A 17,700-nucleotide genomic window follows, 5' to 3' on the forward strand; every position below is an offset into this window, starting at 1 on the left:
ACACACACACAGTCGGTTGACTTGGCTCGCTGGAACAGAACCGCCTTTCATAAAGCACCTTTGCGGCTGGCCTCACTGCCGCTGAGACGCTCCGTAGTCGGTCGCCGGTGGCCCGCCACGTCGAGTCTCTGCCCTTGGCTCCATCTGAGAAGCCCGTGACCTCGTGCTAGTGCTCCCAAGTCGTATTTATGAAGAGGAGTGTCCATCCAGTTGGAGTTGGCAGATGTCCCTCTTGTGGAGAGCTGGAGATTATTTCACCGTGCGTGCAGGATAGGACCGGAAGATGAGTGGCTTTTTGTACAGGGGAAGGTAAGTCCTCAGAGAGACAAGTAATAAATTCCTTAGCGAAAGCTCGTCAGATTGACTGAGGTGTGTACGGTTAGGCAGTGCTCTGGGTTTTTGTTTGGGAGGAGCACCGACAACAGGATCTAAATGAAAAAGTTTGGGAAGGATCCATAAAATTGTGTTTGGGTTTTATATTATGTTTGGGCCGGTCCATCTGAAGTTTGTCAAAGATCACATGTGCTTTAATTATTACTGTAAGTTCTTTGGTTTGTTTTTCATTTCATTTGTGTTGAAGAAAGCAACATACAGCTTTCAGACGTTTGCAGAGTCATAGTGTGGGAAGCTGTGTTTGTCTTTGCATGTAGGGTTGCAGAATTCTGGGAATTGTTTGTTAATTCCCATATATTCCCAGTAATTCCCATGGAAAGTTTACAACTTGGAATGTGGAAGGGAAAGTTTCTGGAAAGCTTTCTTGTGCAGTTGTGGTTTCATGTGGTTTAGGAGGTGATCATTCTGTATTTAGTGCGACGTCTGCACCGGGTTTGGGGAAATCAGCCATACTTCAGTCATAGTAGGTGTACATTTGGGTGACCCGCTGTGTTTGAGTGCTCTGGCTGGGGGTGTACCTCCCCCACCACCCTCTACTTCTTGGTCATGCAGATTTTTGGGACTATAAGAAGGACTCCCCTGCTGAGCTTCAGAAAGTAGAACAACAAAGCTGGAAACTTCCCTATTGTTGTTGCCCTGAGGGGGATGCTGGGGACCTCGCCTTGCACTCGGCAGCGGAACAGCACGCAGCTGCTCCTGCTCCACATTCACCCCCACCCCTGTCACTACACCCTGTCACTCCCACGCATCGGACGTGCGTGGTCCCGTGGGCTGACATCCTCCACCTCTGCCAGCTGGGGGCTGCTTCACTCTCCCCCCGCCAGGCCACTAAAGACAGGTCTTTTCAACAGTGCCTCTGCCGTCTCATTTCAAGAACTGGGCAAACATTATGTGAAAGAAACCTGCCCTGGATACTAGCTGCCTCGAGCCTTTTTTGGACGAAGGTAGCTGTTTGAATAACGAATGGAATGAAAGTGTGATCCTCTATTTCCATCCATGATGTCATTAAAAATCCTACTTATGACTCCTTGAAGCAATAATATGGTGTTAAAGTGCATGACATAACGAAAACCGAAATGTTGGGGTATACAAAGATAAATTAGAATTGTGACTGTAGTGTCATTGATGTGGGTCTGTCTCTGTATTATCTCCGTGTTGTGTTTCTTCAGGAAAATCTCCCATGAAGGGCATTATTTCCTAAAATATTCTCAGAAAGATCTCAGCTGGTCGTTGCAGCGGCGCCCCATGTGAGGATGACTGTCTTTCTGCACAAGCGTGTACACATGGAAAGAGGCTGACTGTACAAATGTGCAGTTATTTTTGACTGCATAGTCTGAAGGGTTTGGCAGCACAGACTGCAAAGTCGAATTCTGGTAGAACAGACCTATAATCTCTGAGGTGAAAAGGCTCACTGTCATGTACGAGGAGCTCGGGACACATTTTATGGCTGTAACACAGAAAAAGGGACGAGAATCACGAGGTCAGGTGGCTGTGCATTTGTTGCCATGTCAGAGTCATGCGCTCACGGGAAGACGTTCAGAAGTCATATGAGTTACATCCAGAGGACTGCCGCTTACAAATGTTTGTATTGTAGGGATTATGTGGATAACCGGGAAGACGTGCTGAGGAACAACGGTCACATGACAGGTGAGAGCGAAATATCTCCCATAATGCACCTCTGTTCCTTTATTTGATGAATATTCAGTAACCCACCTCGCTTCAGTACACATATATAATAGTTCCTTGTTTTGGTTCATTTACTTCCAGTTATATTCACATCACAATGGTCTCTGGTCTGCATCCATATTATTTATAATATTGTAGTTTTAGGTGAATTAATGCTGCTTTAAGTATGTTTTGTCTGTTGTCATCACTGGGCAGGCCGTAACAAGCCTTTCAGCACCATGCTGCAACATTCAAGTAAACTTTAATTCCTTTCAGCTAATGATTTTAAACAGTTAAAGGGCCGGTGTGTATGCGGGTTTTCACTGCAGCTCCCTAATTAGATTACTAATTAGAGGACTGATTGGCTGAAAAGTCCTCACACCTGGGTCTGAACAGCTGACCTACAGGTTATCCCAAAAACCTGCATACACACCGGCCCTTTGCGGATAAGACCGGCCACCGCTGGCTTAAGGGGACCCACTTAAAAAGCAAAATACTACATGTGTGGTTCTACTGGAAATTTTCACAGAAGTTTTAGCTTTTGAGGAACTATCCGCAATCTGCCCATCAGTGTCCATGATCTTCATGACTCCAGGAGGTTCGGTCCATAAGTCAGATTTTAATAAATCGCTTCACATACAGTCAGCGCAGGCACAGATCAATCACATGCTTCTCTTTTATCCACATTTGCGATGCTCTTCTTGGACTTCGCACTCTGATCTCTTAATATATTTTAGGTGATGTAAAGTTAACTGCTTAATAATTTGTAAAAATGTAAGCAAGACCATTCGTTCTTGGTTTCACAGAACTGCTGAGCGACGAGACAGAGAAAGACCCTCCTCTCCAGCCACATACTTTGCGGAAGTTTGAACAGGTATGTGCTTGATGTCTCATTCGTTATCTGTGTGAACCACTGCGATTGTGTAACAATGCTTACATGTTCAGACGTTTGTGTTCATGCCAGTAATGTTTAGCCCCAAAATTGAAAATATTTGTAATATCATAATATTCAATATAGTATTTTTAACACTAGTTATGTAGTGCAGTAGGGTGTTATTCCATAATATCGAGAATTTAGAATTAATGTGATGTGAAAGAAGATAATGTTATCATCATATTTAATTGCTATAATAATTTGTCATAATAGCTAAAATATTTAAATATAAAATAGCTATTTGAATATAGGATGTTAAAAGTAATATGGGATATGGGCCCTGATTTCAGCTCTGAGTCACCTCACTGTAATGGTTGCGCCATTCAAAAGTGCATCATAGAAAATGTTCTGGCTTGCTTCCTAACTATTTATAATAATAATTTTAAAAAGTCTGTGATTGGTTGGAAGTTGTCCAGGAGTGGACCAAGGTTGTGATTGGATGGGCTAAAATGAACTATAATATCTTCATTTTAAATGGTAACTGATAGCAGCTTAGTCTTATACCCAAGGGCAAGAGAAAATGAAAAAGGGTCAATTATGGCCGGATGCATATTAGTATTGTTGAGTTGTAAATATGACTGGGTCCCTTTTGCCTTGCACTCTGAGTTGTCTGTAAATGTGTTCTGAGACTTGTGCTAAGTTGTGTTACGTATGGTAACATTTCAGCATCATCATGCATGTGCAGGTGTGAGGCTATGCCCGCCTATTCTGTTAAGATAATACTACAGCATCATCATGCAGTATGGTGATACTCCTATTAAATTATAATACTCCAATATTATTCGTTAGTGTAATGTTACAACATCATTATGCAATGTCAGCATTATTTGTTATAATAATACTACAGCACAATTATGCAGCAGTTAGCATGGTGAATAATGGTATTGAATGCCATTTATGTGATTGTATTTATGGGATTGAGTTTGTGTTGTTGTACCTTAACTACGGGACTAAACTTGAATTGGGCAAATGACAACTGGTTAATGATTGGAAAAATTGGGTAACTTTGTAGAGGACGGTGTAAGAAAAGCAATGATGAATTATATCAGGTGGAGCAGCCTGCAGGGCGGCCGTGGCAGATAGGCCTCCGGGATGTAGCACCACCATCTACAGGGTGGGCGTGGCAGATAGGCCTCTGGGACGTAGCGCCACCATCTATAGGGTGGCCGTGGCAGATAGGCCTCTGAGACGTAGGGCCACCATCTACAGGGTGGCCGTGGCAGATAGGCCTCTGGGACGTAGGGCCACCATCTACAGGGTGGCCGTGGCAGATAGGCCTCTGGGACGTAGCGCCACCATCTACAGGGCGGCCGTGGCAGATAGACCTTTGAGACGTAGCGCCACCATCTACAGGGTGGGCGTGGCAGATAGGCCTCTTGGACGTAGGGCCACCATCTACTGTACAGGGTGGCCGTGGCAGATAGGCCTCTGGGACGTAGCGCCACCATCTACAGGGTGGGCGTGGCAGATAGGCCTCTGGGACGTAGCGCCACCATCTACAGGGTGGCCGTGGCAGATAGGCCTCCGGGACGTAGCGCCACCATCTACAGGGTGGCCGTGGCAGATAGGCCTCTGGGACGTAGGGCCACCATCTACAGGGTGGCCGTGGCAGATAGGCCTCCGGGACGTAGCGCCACCATCTACAGGGTGTTGATCCCTCCTTGCCTTTTTAACTGAACCAGCAAAAAGCCTGATCAGAGAAATGAGGCTTATATGAAATCTGTATGTAACCCGTATGTGGGATTGATCAATCAGCCTCTGCTCATTCAACCCACTGCCAAGCAGTAATGTAAGCAGTAGGACATGGTCGCCTAAGGGACTCAAAGCTTTTCTGTCACATCATTCCCACTTAGATCCTCCCACATAATTATGTATTTGAAGACCGGCGTTTCCCGGTGCTCATGAATGCAGCCGTGGGGATCCCATTGGCCTCACTGCAGCTAAGATCTGCCCAGCTTCTTACTACATTATTTAATCATATCACTGCATCATATCCTCCTGAGACCCGAGGAAAAAAGTGTCCTTCAATTTTAGGTTATTTGTCTTTGGAGGAAATAAGACATCTTACAATTCAGATTTTTTCAAATTTATTTTTATTTTTAATTTCACAGCTTGTCCTCTTTAGTGTACAACAGGAATAAATACATTCCCTTACATAAGTGAAAAGATAGATGCAAAAACAAAATGTCCACTGCAATGGACATAAATGAATGGGTGGGGTCTCAGGAGGATATACCATAACCGGACGCCAGTGTCCACTGACAACACAGCCGCACTGCAGAGACAGCCTGCTAAGCTGTACGCTCAGCCAAAAGTGCATGCATCTGTTAGGCTTGGGGATCTTCATGTTTCATTCCTCCCCTACAAATTGCTAAAAGATTTCTTAGGAATCCATAGCAGGAAAGCTGAAAGCTGATTGGCCCCCATAGCAGGAAAGCTGAAAGCTGATTGGCTCCCAGAGTGCCCCCACTCCTGTCACTTCCCAGTTCCAAACATGTCATTGGCTAATGAAAAGGTTGGCCCTACTGTATGAATTATGCCCCCCCCCCCCTTGACCCCCTGTCAGTAGCAGTGCCCCCTCTCCTGTGATAGGGCTTTGTGTGGCGGGGGCAGTGTTATGCCTGCCACACTGGCACTTTAGAAAGTATACTGCATACTTCACTACTGCATACTTTACTACTGTATACTTTACAACTGCATACTTTACTACTGTATACTTCATAAATAAATGCTTTTAGAAATATCCACTCTGTAAGTTTCCTTTTTCTGCTTCGTAGGAAAGTGCCATTGTGTGGGTGTGGGGGTGGATCTTCCTCCACATGCAGAGTGGGGGGTGGCAACACTGCTGGGGGTGTGAGATTACAGTGGCACCAGCTGCACCACTGTGTCACCCAGCATATACAAATGTCAGATTGATTCCAAATATATGAGTGTCAAAGTTTTTTAGTAGAATCCTGGAGTGTGAGGAATAAAGGCACGGATCAGTGATAGGGCTGCATTGAGGTACACAGTGATTTGATAATCATGAGTGCGCATGAGGCGCAATGAGTCACTGTAATCTGATTAACGGAAAGATGGCCACGTGGTCACAGGAATTTGTCCTCTTTAGTTTACATAACATATGTTTTAATCGAGAAGCCATTTTGCTTTGTTTCTCAGGAATAATTTTGACTGCTGACTGGCAAAAATACTAACAAAATTTGGTGTAACGGAGCCCTCTTTGTCTCAGCAGTATCTACTTTGTATCTTGCTTGGTCTTCTGATTGCTTGTTTGTTCAAGAAGAAATTTTTTGTTCTCTTTATAAACTCATAATTTAGTGTAACAGCGTTTTTGTTGAAGTTCCTTATGGAGATATTCCACTTTATGAAATGTTCATTCTTTCGCCAGACATGAGAATACTCTTAGAGAGAAATCTTTTATGATGAACATGTTAATATGTAGTCATGTACTGGATGAGCTCTTAACTTGCTTACGCTGTGCTTAATGATGGGGTTGGTTCCTGCTCTGTGACGTGGGGCGGGGGGGCACACAACTCTCTGGAAATGCTGGGAGATGTTTGCGTATTAGACTTCCTATTTACCCTAATAATAATTTAAAAAAAAATCTGTGGTTGATTGGGATCTTCCCAGCCCTGGGATGGGCCAAGCTTATGATTTCGTGGGCCAGGTCCCCCCCCATCCCCCCCGGTCCCCCCGTGGAACCACCTGGTTGGTGTAGATCTGAGGGTTCATCAGAAATGAAAAACTGTGTCAGGGTTAGTCCGTTGTCGTGGATACCTCAGTATCAGCTAAAATCAGAACAACACAGTTTCCTAATGTCAGGAAGACAGTGGTTATGAGAAACTACAAGCTGCATTAAATGTGACCAGATCTCCGTGTCGTCAAGTGGGTGACCGAAGTCTCCCAGCATATAAACCACAAGTGAAGCTGATGAAATGAAACCAGGAGATGTTCATTGTTCCCAGAAAACAGTTCAGCTGAGAGCTGAATGGATTGTGGACGGCTGTGTCTGTTCAGGAATCCTACAGCCGCATGATTAGACTTTTGTACTGGCTGAAGGAATCAAAACGCAAGAAAGTAACAATACTTGCTCCAGGCAGAACGGCAAACACAACCATGTGAAACGTGGATGGGAGGCAGAAAAAGGGACTTAATTTGGATATGGGAGTGGAGATGGGTGGAGAGGAGTAAAAACAAAAGAGCCATTGCAGGATTAGCACAAGAGAAGCACACAGGAAAACAAAAGACACATTGGATTGTGGGAATACCTACAGTCGAGTACAGGGTTAGGTGTCAGGGGCTGAACATGGTTTCTGAGGACTGAGAAGAACAGAACTCACTCCTATATTACTGCCAGTAAGTCACAGGTGTGGTGGACAGAAGCATTTATCACCTGATTTTGCCCCACCCTGTGACACCCGTCACCTTGCATGCGTACAACAGAAAAACCCTCTTCTGCTGGGTGAAATTATTACTTATAATGCTATGGGATTTTAGGAATTATGGAAAACCCCAGTAGCAATTAGCAGCAAACCCCACCATTGCAGACAGTGATTATACGTTAGGCTGTGCATGATTAGCAGGATTTGGCACCACTGACTTGTTTACCGATTAATGCAGGAGAAAGTGAAGTTGGACACAAAGGGGCCACGATTCTCTGTACCTCTTGCAAGAAATCATGGTTTCATCTGGCAGCGACCTGGATCCCTGCCCAAGGGAATTGCTCATTAGCTAATATGTCAAGGGTACTGATGCACTTCGAGAAAGTATCCATCTCTGTATGTGGTTAAATATACACAAGCTAGATATTAAAATCGCACAGGATATGGTAGCTTAAAAAGCAAAAAATAAAGTTTAAAGTGGTCGAAATTATTATACATCTTGGTTTGTCTGAGTTTAATGTATTACCGCCAAGATGTTACTTGTGTAAAACCACGCCAGCCAGGAAACCTCTTTTATACACGTATATATACACACATAAACACGAATAGCAGGTTGGCCTCTCCGTGATGTTTTTTAAAGCCAAGTTTTCAGACTCGCGCCCGGCAACGTCTGCACTGTCGCCACCCTCTGGTCATAGGAAATATTGCACATAAAAAGCCGCCGTAACAATGGCAACAAAACGCCTTCCGCACGAAAGGTTATCCTAAGGACAGGATCACTGAATGCGATTATATGCAATGATTGATTTCAAATCACAAAATGACCGAAAGCAATACTATGCAGCGTTTGAAGACACCTAAAATTGCACTGCCCCCCTTTTTTTATAAGTTAGCGTAAGTATTGTCTATGGAATTTCATAACTGTGTGCTGCGTTTTTAAAACTTTTAATTGGTGGAAATTATTCCAAGATAAGACTGTTCTCAGAAAATTTTATAACATATTTGTCAAAGACAGTAGAGAAGGAGCGAGCTGGTTGAGCTGGTAATAGCTGTCCGCACGTTTCAGAGTGAATCTGACACCTTTCATTTAAACCTTTAGACCGATATCTGAAAGTAAACCATACTGGAGAAACAAGGGTTTCTACAGTTTTTCAATTCAATACAATTTGCTCGTGTATTTAATTATATTTGTATACTCAATTATACTAAACGTGCATGGGGCGTTTTTTCGGCGTTTTCCTGTAACACACACAGATGGGCTGTGGTTTTTGAAATCGCAGTAGTGTTTGCCCTGTGTTTAGACTGGCATCCTGCCTTGGACATGTTCCACATGCTTATAGTCACAAAACATGGACATTTAAGGCCCCGTTTACACGTGATTTTAAAATGCGTCTCGGTCGGTCAGATCACAAGCGGACATCGCTACATAAAGCGTGAATGACAGCAAGACGCACTGTGATCCGATCACACAGACCTGTGGTGTAAACGCTAATACGTCCTTATTGTCCCTAACAAAGATGCGTGGTCATTCCTTTTAGCGGAAGTGACCAAGGCAGTAACGAAATCTGAACACAAGTGGTCGGCTAGACATCTTGGAGACCCTGATAGACACAGGTGTAAAGGGCAATGTGTCAGACAGGCCTTGTCAGATAGTCTTGAGGAGTGAGTGTTATACTATGATCCAAAAATCAAAGAGAAGAAAACATTTGAGTCCTAAAAGAATACAATCACAAAAATTATGCCAATATGTAAACATGTATACATGTAAAGGAAATCTATTCATTGTTTATTTTCTATGTTGTCCTTCCTATACATAATTAGTAAACTAAGGGGTTAAAATCCTTCTAAAATCCTTCCTTTCTAAAGTCTTTTGGTGGCAGTGATCATGACCCTCAAAGGTCATTGTCCCCATGATCTGATTGGCAGTAGGGAGACCTGTGATGTGCTTCTGATTGATTCATGTAAGAAACTTGGGGGGTGTCAGTTGGGGGCAGAACTTGTACCATATGTTCTCCTGATTGATTCATGTGAGAAATTAGGGGGCGGAGCTTGTGCCTTGTGTGTCTTTAATTGATTGGTGCTAAAGGACAGAGGGGAAGAGGGCTAACATAACATTACACCAGGCGTGTAGGAGCAGTTGAGCGTGGCTGTGTTAATGGGCTGGACATTTGCAAATTCACCTAAGTTTGGAATGGGCAGTTGGGGTCAGAAACCTTTTTAAAGGCATGTGGTCCCCAGCCAGGCATCTTGCAGAGATCTTTCACGGTAGAAAGATTTAGCTTAAACTCCCCCTAGATACAGCTGCTTTTGCATGGACAGACATCCAAAAATATTCCTAAATTCCTCTTCTTATTTTTAACTCAGCTGACAGTATAGCACCTGTTCCTACTTTCACTTTTCTTCATGCTCAGGATGCCCCCAACTCCCCATCTACACCACGGACCAACTGAAGTGAGGTTCTGTGCCATGTGACTCACCGGCGATGCTCATTGGCCCTGGGTGGGGGCATGTAAGGGGAGGATGCTGATATGATCACCTCTGACTCTTGACTGTTCGCCCCCTTCACAGTTGAATCCCCTGCCACGTTGAGCTAATGTGGCCCAATTCAGCAGAGCTTCACTGAGTCCTTCAACCCCCCAAGTGGTCTTCATTGATGAGGTTCTCTCCTTGCCTTTTATACTTTCATCTGGGACCGGTTGGATTTTGGGTGGAGGTGTAGATGTGGTGTGTTACGGCTGCCCAGAGAAGGTTCCGCTTCACAGGGTCACACATCACAGATAATGACGCTGCTGCCTCCCTTCATTGGCTGATCAGCCCCATTGAATATCACACAGCCAGTCACTCATAGTGCCGCATGGATGTTACATGTGCTGGGCTGCCTGGCAACTTCGTGATTATCAATGCAGCCTCACACATCTGGGGCTGTGGGTTCAATTCTACCCTCATCTCTGTGTAGGTGGAGTTTGCCTGTTTTCTGGTGTCCCGTCCAGCATGTTCTCTGCGGTGTGTGCAGGGATAAACCCCCAGGCTCCCCAAGGCCTTGTAACAGATAAGCTGCTATGGATCGTTTTGACCGCTAGCTCACAGATGTCCGTCCTTTCTATCTCCTGTTATTTTTGTCCACTTTTTTACACCCCAGTTTCACCTTGTTTATGATTGAGTATCCAGGTGAAGCTGGGAGTGTTTTTCAAATGCCCCTCCCCCAATACACTCACACACCAAGGTGATCGCTGTCTTTACGTCCTGCGTAGGACGCGACCCCAGAGGTCAGCTGCTTCCAGGGGACTCTGTTCAGAGGGGCCCTAATGCAGAAGCCAGCCAAGTTGGCTTCATCTCCTTCACACTTCATGAGAGAGGGAGAGAGAGAGAGAGAGAGAGAGGAATCTAACAGAAGGGGAGAGTCTGGTCTCAGCCACCTTCTCCTTCTCTGTCTGCACACCTGGCATTCAGGCCCAGTTTAACACTTCTGCAGGCAGCGGATAAAAAAATGCAAATTAATCCACTGAGGTTGTATTTTGACAGCTTAACGTCATAAAACTAACACCCCACCCGGCTTCTGTGTCTATTTTTTTTAATGACGAGGGAGGAAAATGTTGCTCTCTAAGTTGAAGCCTCCCTATCAGCGGATGGCAGGCCCTCTTCAAAAACCAACATAAACCTCTTAAAAAAATAACGAAACAGAAGTGTTACTCCAGTCCTGGTGCCCTATGTCAGTGTTACTGAAATCGGTCCTCGAGGACTTCAGAGGGTCCACATTTTTGACCAGGAGCAGGGAGGGAGCAAAAATGTGGGCTGTCTGGGATGAAGCAAATGTGTGGACCGATTGGGGTTACCCGAGAAACACTGCCCACTGTTGCCTAGGATACACTCTAGGCCCTGCCTCCATGATCCAGTTCAGGGTAAGCAGTTGGAAGACAGATGGGGGAGGGTTGGATCTGTTTTGGGTAAATTGTAGACAGTCTTGTTGTTTTTTGAGTGTAAAATTACCCTTGCTGTCTACATGCATCCTACAAGGCGTCCATGATGCCAAGCACCTGAACACGCTGAATGAAACTCCCTGCATATCTGAAGCCTTGAGCTCCAGGTCTGTATTGGACTTCGCTGACCCGTTACTGGTCACTGAACCTCACACCATTCCGCTAAGCCGGCCTGTGAATCAAAGCCCTGCTGTAAAAAACACTCCTCCATGTTTTCCCCCTGGTTCCCTTTCCAAAAATTCAGGAACCGCATGGCAGGGCTGGGACACGTTGAGGCTCATGTTTACATGTTTATGTGACACATGGACTGATGACACAGGATATGTGTGGAAGATGTATAAGGCACATGGCATTAACACAGGAAGTGGTGTGGTCTGTGCTTACTGGGGATGCACTTGCAGATGTATAAAAAACATACTAATATATTTGGTGGCAGCTATGGTTGTGGGCTTCATTGCCGCCCTGTGTATGTGTGTGTGTGTGTGTGTGTGGATTATGTTTATATTACATTGTGGGGACCAAATGTCCTGCACAATGTAAAAAAAACCTGTTATTTGGCATTTTTCAGGTAAAAAATGCCAAATGCCAAGAGTCTTGTATTTCATTTGGCTGCTTATGGTTGGGTAGGGGTTGGGTAGGGGTTAAGGTTGTCATTGTTGGGATTAGGGCATTTCCCATAGAAATGAGTGGACAGTCTCCACAAAGATATGAATAGAAACGTGTGTGTGTGTGTGTGTGTGTGTGTGTGTGTGAGGGAGGGACATTTGTAAATTTGCCATGTGCTTGCATGGTTGTCTCCTCTAATAGTCCAAACACATGCAACTAGGGGTCTCTAAGTATCTGTGTTCTGTGATGGACATTTTTCTCCTCCATGTTGTTCCCTGCCTCACTCCCTGCAGTGCCGTCTGATCAAAATCAATGTGCTAAGCAAAGAAGTGATATTTTTGCTGTTTGCAGTGTGCTATGAAAATTCTGTAGTATCTTTGGGTCAGGAGTTCAGTTAAAAGACTTTGTTTTATTTGCCAATGTGATTTCATAATGTGATTTTACTAATCTCTTCCCGAGGTAAGCTAATGACATCCTAATGGTTTAACTGAGCTCTTCCTCGAAGCCGTTTGAGTCAACTGTTAATGTTTAGCTGTTTTGTCAAGCGTGACATGACAGCACAAGATCGGTTCTCTTGATACATCGCTGCCACGTGGCTGAATGGGCTGAACTTGCATCAGGGAGCTGAGAATCTCCCGCTGCGATGGGTTTACAGCTAGCAGGAGTCCAGAGGCCTCTTTCTGGGAGCAGCGTGAGGCTCAGTGGGCTAAGACTCTGAGCCCGGCCCTCTGCACATCTGCGGGTCCTTTAGCGAGGATCTTAACCCCCAGCTCCCCGGGTGCCGCTACAGGTGGCTGTCCTACACTGGCAAGCTTCCGCGCACCTATAGAGGGCGAGGGTATAGAGCAGGGGTCACCAACATGGTGCCTGCGGGCACCAGGATGCCCCCAAGGACCACATGAGTCGCCCGCGGACCTGTTCTAAAAATAGCACAACTCACCAGTTAGCAGCATCTAAAATTTTATTTTATCTTGTTGTTATTCTTCTTTAATCACATTTGCATTTATATAGATTTGAAAATGACAATATCTAGAAAAAAGCATTTAAAACATGTTTATTATACATGAAGCTTAGATAAGTTTAGGAGGGCGTTTCAGACTGGTAGCCCTTCGTATGGCTCAGTACACGTGAAGTAGCTCTCAGTTTCAAAAAGGTTGGGGACCCCTGGTGTAGAGGGCGAGGCAAGAAAGAAAATCTCCACTGGGGTCAGGGAAGTAGACTCATTCTGTTTCACACCCCAGCCGGTATGGATTTTGGTTGATTTCTGTAGTGTCAGGAAATATTGCTGAGCTGAATACTCACTTGCCTCGTTAGAGCTCATCATGTCCTCCAACAGGCTCCCATTGGGTGTTTGATCTCATCCTAGTCTGAGGTGCACAGTCCCTGAACTTCCCTAAATCTGAGCTCAACTGCGCAGCCGTTGGGGCCTCTGGCAGTGGTGGAATGTAACAAAGTATTTGTACTTCGTTACTGTACTTAACTACATTTTTACGTATCTGTACTTTACTTAAGTACAAATAATATTGCATACTTTTTATTTTACTCCATTACATTTTGCGGCAATTATCTGTACTTTCTACTCCACTACATTTCTACAATTTATGCCGTTAGTCGTTACATTTTATGAACACAATTTCCTCAAAATCTTGCATGAAAAAATAGTTAGCCTATCGCATTCTGGCGCTGTTTGCCATTTCCTACCAATCAGGTGGCTTTATTAACTCCAATGATGGCAGATGTGTTGAATAGTTTTGCAAGTACATAAATGATTTAAAGATATATCATGTCTTGACTGGTTTATCTTAATGGTATATTAGTGGGTAATACCTAGTAGATAACTTGTCATCCACATAATTCTAAGTTAGGGTACACACAGTATTGCAGAGTGCACGCACAATAAGCCCACCAAACTTTCCAATACACATATACTGTATAGTTGCTTGTAATTATTACGAGCAATGACATCGGTAGAGACGTAAGTCAGTAAATCTACTATTCTTTTACAAAATGGCACACGCACCCCAGACGTTGAGACAAACCATTGTGTGAGTACTTTTACTTAAAAAAATACTTTAAAGTAAATTTAAAAGTAAGTACTTAGTACTTTCACTTAAGTAAGATTGTTGATGTAGCACTTCTACTTTTACTTGAGTACATATTTTGCAGGATATTTGTACTTTTACTTAAGTACTAAGCTTCAGTACTTCCTCCACCACTGGCCTCTGGCCATATTACAGTCTTTTGGGACCCAGAGTTCACATGGCAGATTTGTCTCTGTACCTAACTTTGACCTCAGCTGCGCAGTCGTTTGGTCATCTGGCCTTAATCCAGTCAAAGTGTTGAGTTCACAAGGCAGATTTGTCTCTGTAACTAATTTTGAGTTCAGCTGCGCAGTCGCTGAGTCGATTGGCCGTATTCCAATCTCAGTGTTGAATTCACAAGGCAGATTTGTTTCTGTACCTAACTTTTGAACTCAGCTGCACAGACAAAAGCTGTCTGTTCTGTCGGCTATTTTCAGTATGCTCAAGAGGTGTGGGCTACTGTATGGACTTTGAGTGACTCTTCCTGTAAACATCTGCTTTAACATGAGCAAATGCTCTGACCCCACTGAGGTGTCAACTTCAGCTTCAGTTTTCCTAATGTAGGGCAGTCTCACGGACGCTGCCTTAACTCAGGCTCTCGTTAGAGCAAAATGCTTCAGAGCAATTTATTGTCCTCCTGTAGCTGTGGAACAACCGGTCACGTTTGTCCACAAGTACCAGGACCTGCAGTGATACCCCAGCTCCCGGATCCTATCGCTCCCCATTTGACACCGTGGCGCTCTCTGGAATTCCAGTCCTCTGAATCAGATTTCCAGTAACAGCTCGCTAAAAATAGACGCCACCAGTCGAGTGTTTCACCGCTTCTCCCGCGGGGTGTCTGCAGATGCGGCCGTCCCGGTCAGTGGAGTTACAGCACCCCCGTCGGACAGAAAACACTTTAAACACTTTTTGATGCCTGCTGTCTTATCTTATGCAGTTTGCCGTCAATGTTCCGCGTAGCTGCGGAATTTCTTATTGGATAGAGCAGTGCAGCATATTCCTGCTGCATTCTATTTTAAGGTTAAGCAATACCCAATAACTGCAGAACATAATTAGGCATATAGGATGATGTTTAGCCTCAGTGAAAATCTACAGAAAGAGGTAGTGCAATGCCTACTAAGAAATTATAGGATCAGTAAATGGGCATTTTTATTCAAACCAACTGTATGTTTATAGGAATTCATCCCTTGGTGCTCGGACGTGCAGGCTCCAGGACCAGGGTCTCTTGTTTTAATCAGTACATGCTATCCTTATGTGAACTGTCGTTACACCCCCCCCCCCCCCCCATCACACACACATACACACATACTCACTCACTGTGCTCTGTGTTATGAGCTGAGCAATTCAGCCACAACTCACTGTTGGCTATAGATAGCAAACCCAAGTGCTTATTTACGTAGCTGAGTATTTAGCTATTTGTTTATGCCTGTGACATCACGGTAAATTAGGAGTCTCCTCCTCTGCTGGGGAACCCTCTCGGGGTCATTGTCCACAGATACTGCTCTCAAAATTAGGACTGCAAACGGTCAGTTTTGTCTAGTCGTCACAATTAAATCACGGTGAATGAGGAGGAGATATCTTAGTTCGGTAAATTGCTGTTTTTTTTAACGTTTCAGTGAGCTATTGGCATCGCACTTATTCCTGGAGAGTCACGATTTATTTTACTCTTCACACAACGATCATCATACATGTAGCACCAAGGCTTATTTGCCATCTACAAGAGTAGTTTTACAATAATAAAATAATTTAGAGACAACATTTCACTTCTATAGCGCTTGAAGTGTTTTATATCTTATTTTTAAAGTACGTTTTTGTTTGGTAAACCATTTACTGGTTCTACAACTGACTTGGATGGATTACGGATTTGAGACTTTTCTGTTCCAGTGTGCGATTAAATATATGTAATAAATAAATAAATGGACATTTAAAGATAAGCAGGTGCTTGGCGATTGTTGAAATTCTGCCCTGGTCTAGACTGGCCCCTGATGCCAGGGGATATTAGCTGAGAGAGGAACTCATCTGACACCCCCCAAGCTTCTCTCCTGGTCCTCCCCTGTTTCTCCCCTTTTTCAGTCTAGTTCTCTTCGGCCGGGGTCTACTTCTATGCCTGTATCAGTGGAGCCCCCCCCCCCCCCCCCCCCGGGCCTCCTAGGATTACTGCCATGCCTTACAGAAGCTAAAAAAAGCAGTAGATCCTCCTACTGTTCCCACCCCCTGCAAATGGACTTGTGGCTAAGGGCGGGGTTTGAGGGTGGGGGCTTGAAGAAGGGTCCCAATCCCTCATTTGTCATGTGTGCCACTTTTAGCACTGGGCGTATTAATGTTGTTGCCCACTGGAACGTATTAGCGTTGTTAGCCACTGGAACGTATTAGCGTTGTTAGCCACTGAATCCCAGTTTGCTTTTGGCTGCTGTCTCCTTCCAATCTGCTGCCTTTTCCCGGGTCTGAGGGGCTTCAAGATGCCCCAGCCAGACCTGCCATGTCTAACGGCTACCGTACCCTGTCGCAGCATCTCCACGACCTGAAGAAGGAGAACTTCAGCCTTAAGCTTCGCATCTACTTCCTGGAGGAGCGCATTCAGCAGAAGTATGAGGAGAGCAGCGAGGACATCCATAGGAGGGTGAGTGCTGACACCTGGGGGTATGATCTCATACGGGGAGGGGGGTATTGATGAGTGAGCCACGATGGGTGTGTTGGTACTCAGCAGGCTGGTTTTTGGGTGCTTTGATTAATTAAAAACCACGGTCGTACGGATCAAAGTTTATCTTCATATATCCCCTATGACAGGAGTTTCCTCTTGAGTTAACATGTAAATGTTGATTTGAATATTTCATGCATTGAACTTTCTGGCTTGTGAGTCTATGAGATCCATCGCAATCAGCCCTGGTCAGTATGACACTGGCGAGTCTCAAACCTATTTCAGGTCTTATGGGTCTAGATCTGACATTATTAGAATTTTAAAACTGTCTCAGGTTTTTGGGTCTAGATCTAATACTATTAAAAATGTCAGAAAAATGCCCCAAGATGCATAACAACTGTTTTCATATGATGCTGTGTAATCAGCTCCTAAGACTGTATTTCCTTACTTAAGATAGAGACTCTCTCAGGTTTGTCACCTCATTTGGCCCTAAAGCTCTTAAAGCTTGTTATCACATTGTGTGCTTTTGTATGTTTGTTTCTTGAATGTGGATGGAGCTGAATTTGCAATATTGTTGTTGCACTAGTAATGCAGAGCTTTGAATATGAAGAACTTGTGTCTTTTGTGTGCTCATCCTGAGTGTGTGTTGATAGCGATGATGTGATTTCTAAATTCCACAACCATTCTCTTATCCCCTGTCTTGTGGCACCGTTCAAAGGTTCTGTAAATTCATTATAGATAGGAAAAACATACAGAATTGTGGGTAATGGCCATGAGAGGTGGGACTGGCAGGGTGAAGATGAAATTTCCTTATAGCTTCTATTCTTGACTGTTGCAGAAAAGCTGATGAGCACAGAAATCGAGATGCTGAAGATTAGATTCACAGACAATAGTATAGTATCAGTTTGGAAGAATAAAATGTGGTAAACCAACAATGAGAAGAATCCCATCTCCATAAACTTTAACTAAAAACAAGATACTTGCTATATGAATGAATTACAATCAGTGAATTTTTAACATCGTT

At 44.3% G+C, this 17,700-nt stretch overlaps 1 protein-coding gene across 2 annotated transcripts in view; it reads left to right on the forward strand.

The window, feature by feature from the left end:
• Window positions 1-17,700, forward strand: part of pde4dip (phosphodiesterase 4D interacting protein) — a 65,728-nt gene that overhangs the window by 4,071 nt on the left and 43,957 nt on the right. The window contains exons 1-4 of one of the 2 annotated variants that reach the window (XM_023804502.2): window positions 170-309; window positions 1,988-2,040; window positions 2,865-2,932; window positions 16,548-16,658. In XM_023804502.2, the coding sequence (XP_023660270.2) occupies window positions 284-309; window positions 1,988-2,040; window positions 2,865-2,932; window positions 16,548-16,658 (258 nt within the window). In that variant the 5' untranslated portion in view covers window positions 170-283. Of the gene's footprint in view, window positions 1-169; window positions 310-1,987; window positions 2,041-2,864; window positions 2,933-16,547; window positions 16,659-17,700 lie in introns of those variants that run through there. The other variant, XM_023804501.2, reaches the window with a different exon arrangement.

The sequence above is a fragment of the Paramormyrops kingsleyae genome, chromosome 15 (genome assembly GCF_048594095.1).
Source record: "Paramormyrops kingsleyae isolate MSU_618 chromosome 15, PKINGS_0.4, whole genome shotgun sequence".
NCBI classification, from domain to species: Eukaryota; Metazoa; Chordata; class Actinopteri; order Osteoglossiformes; family Mormyridae; genus Paramormyrops; species Paramormyrops kingsleyae.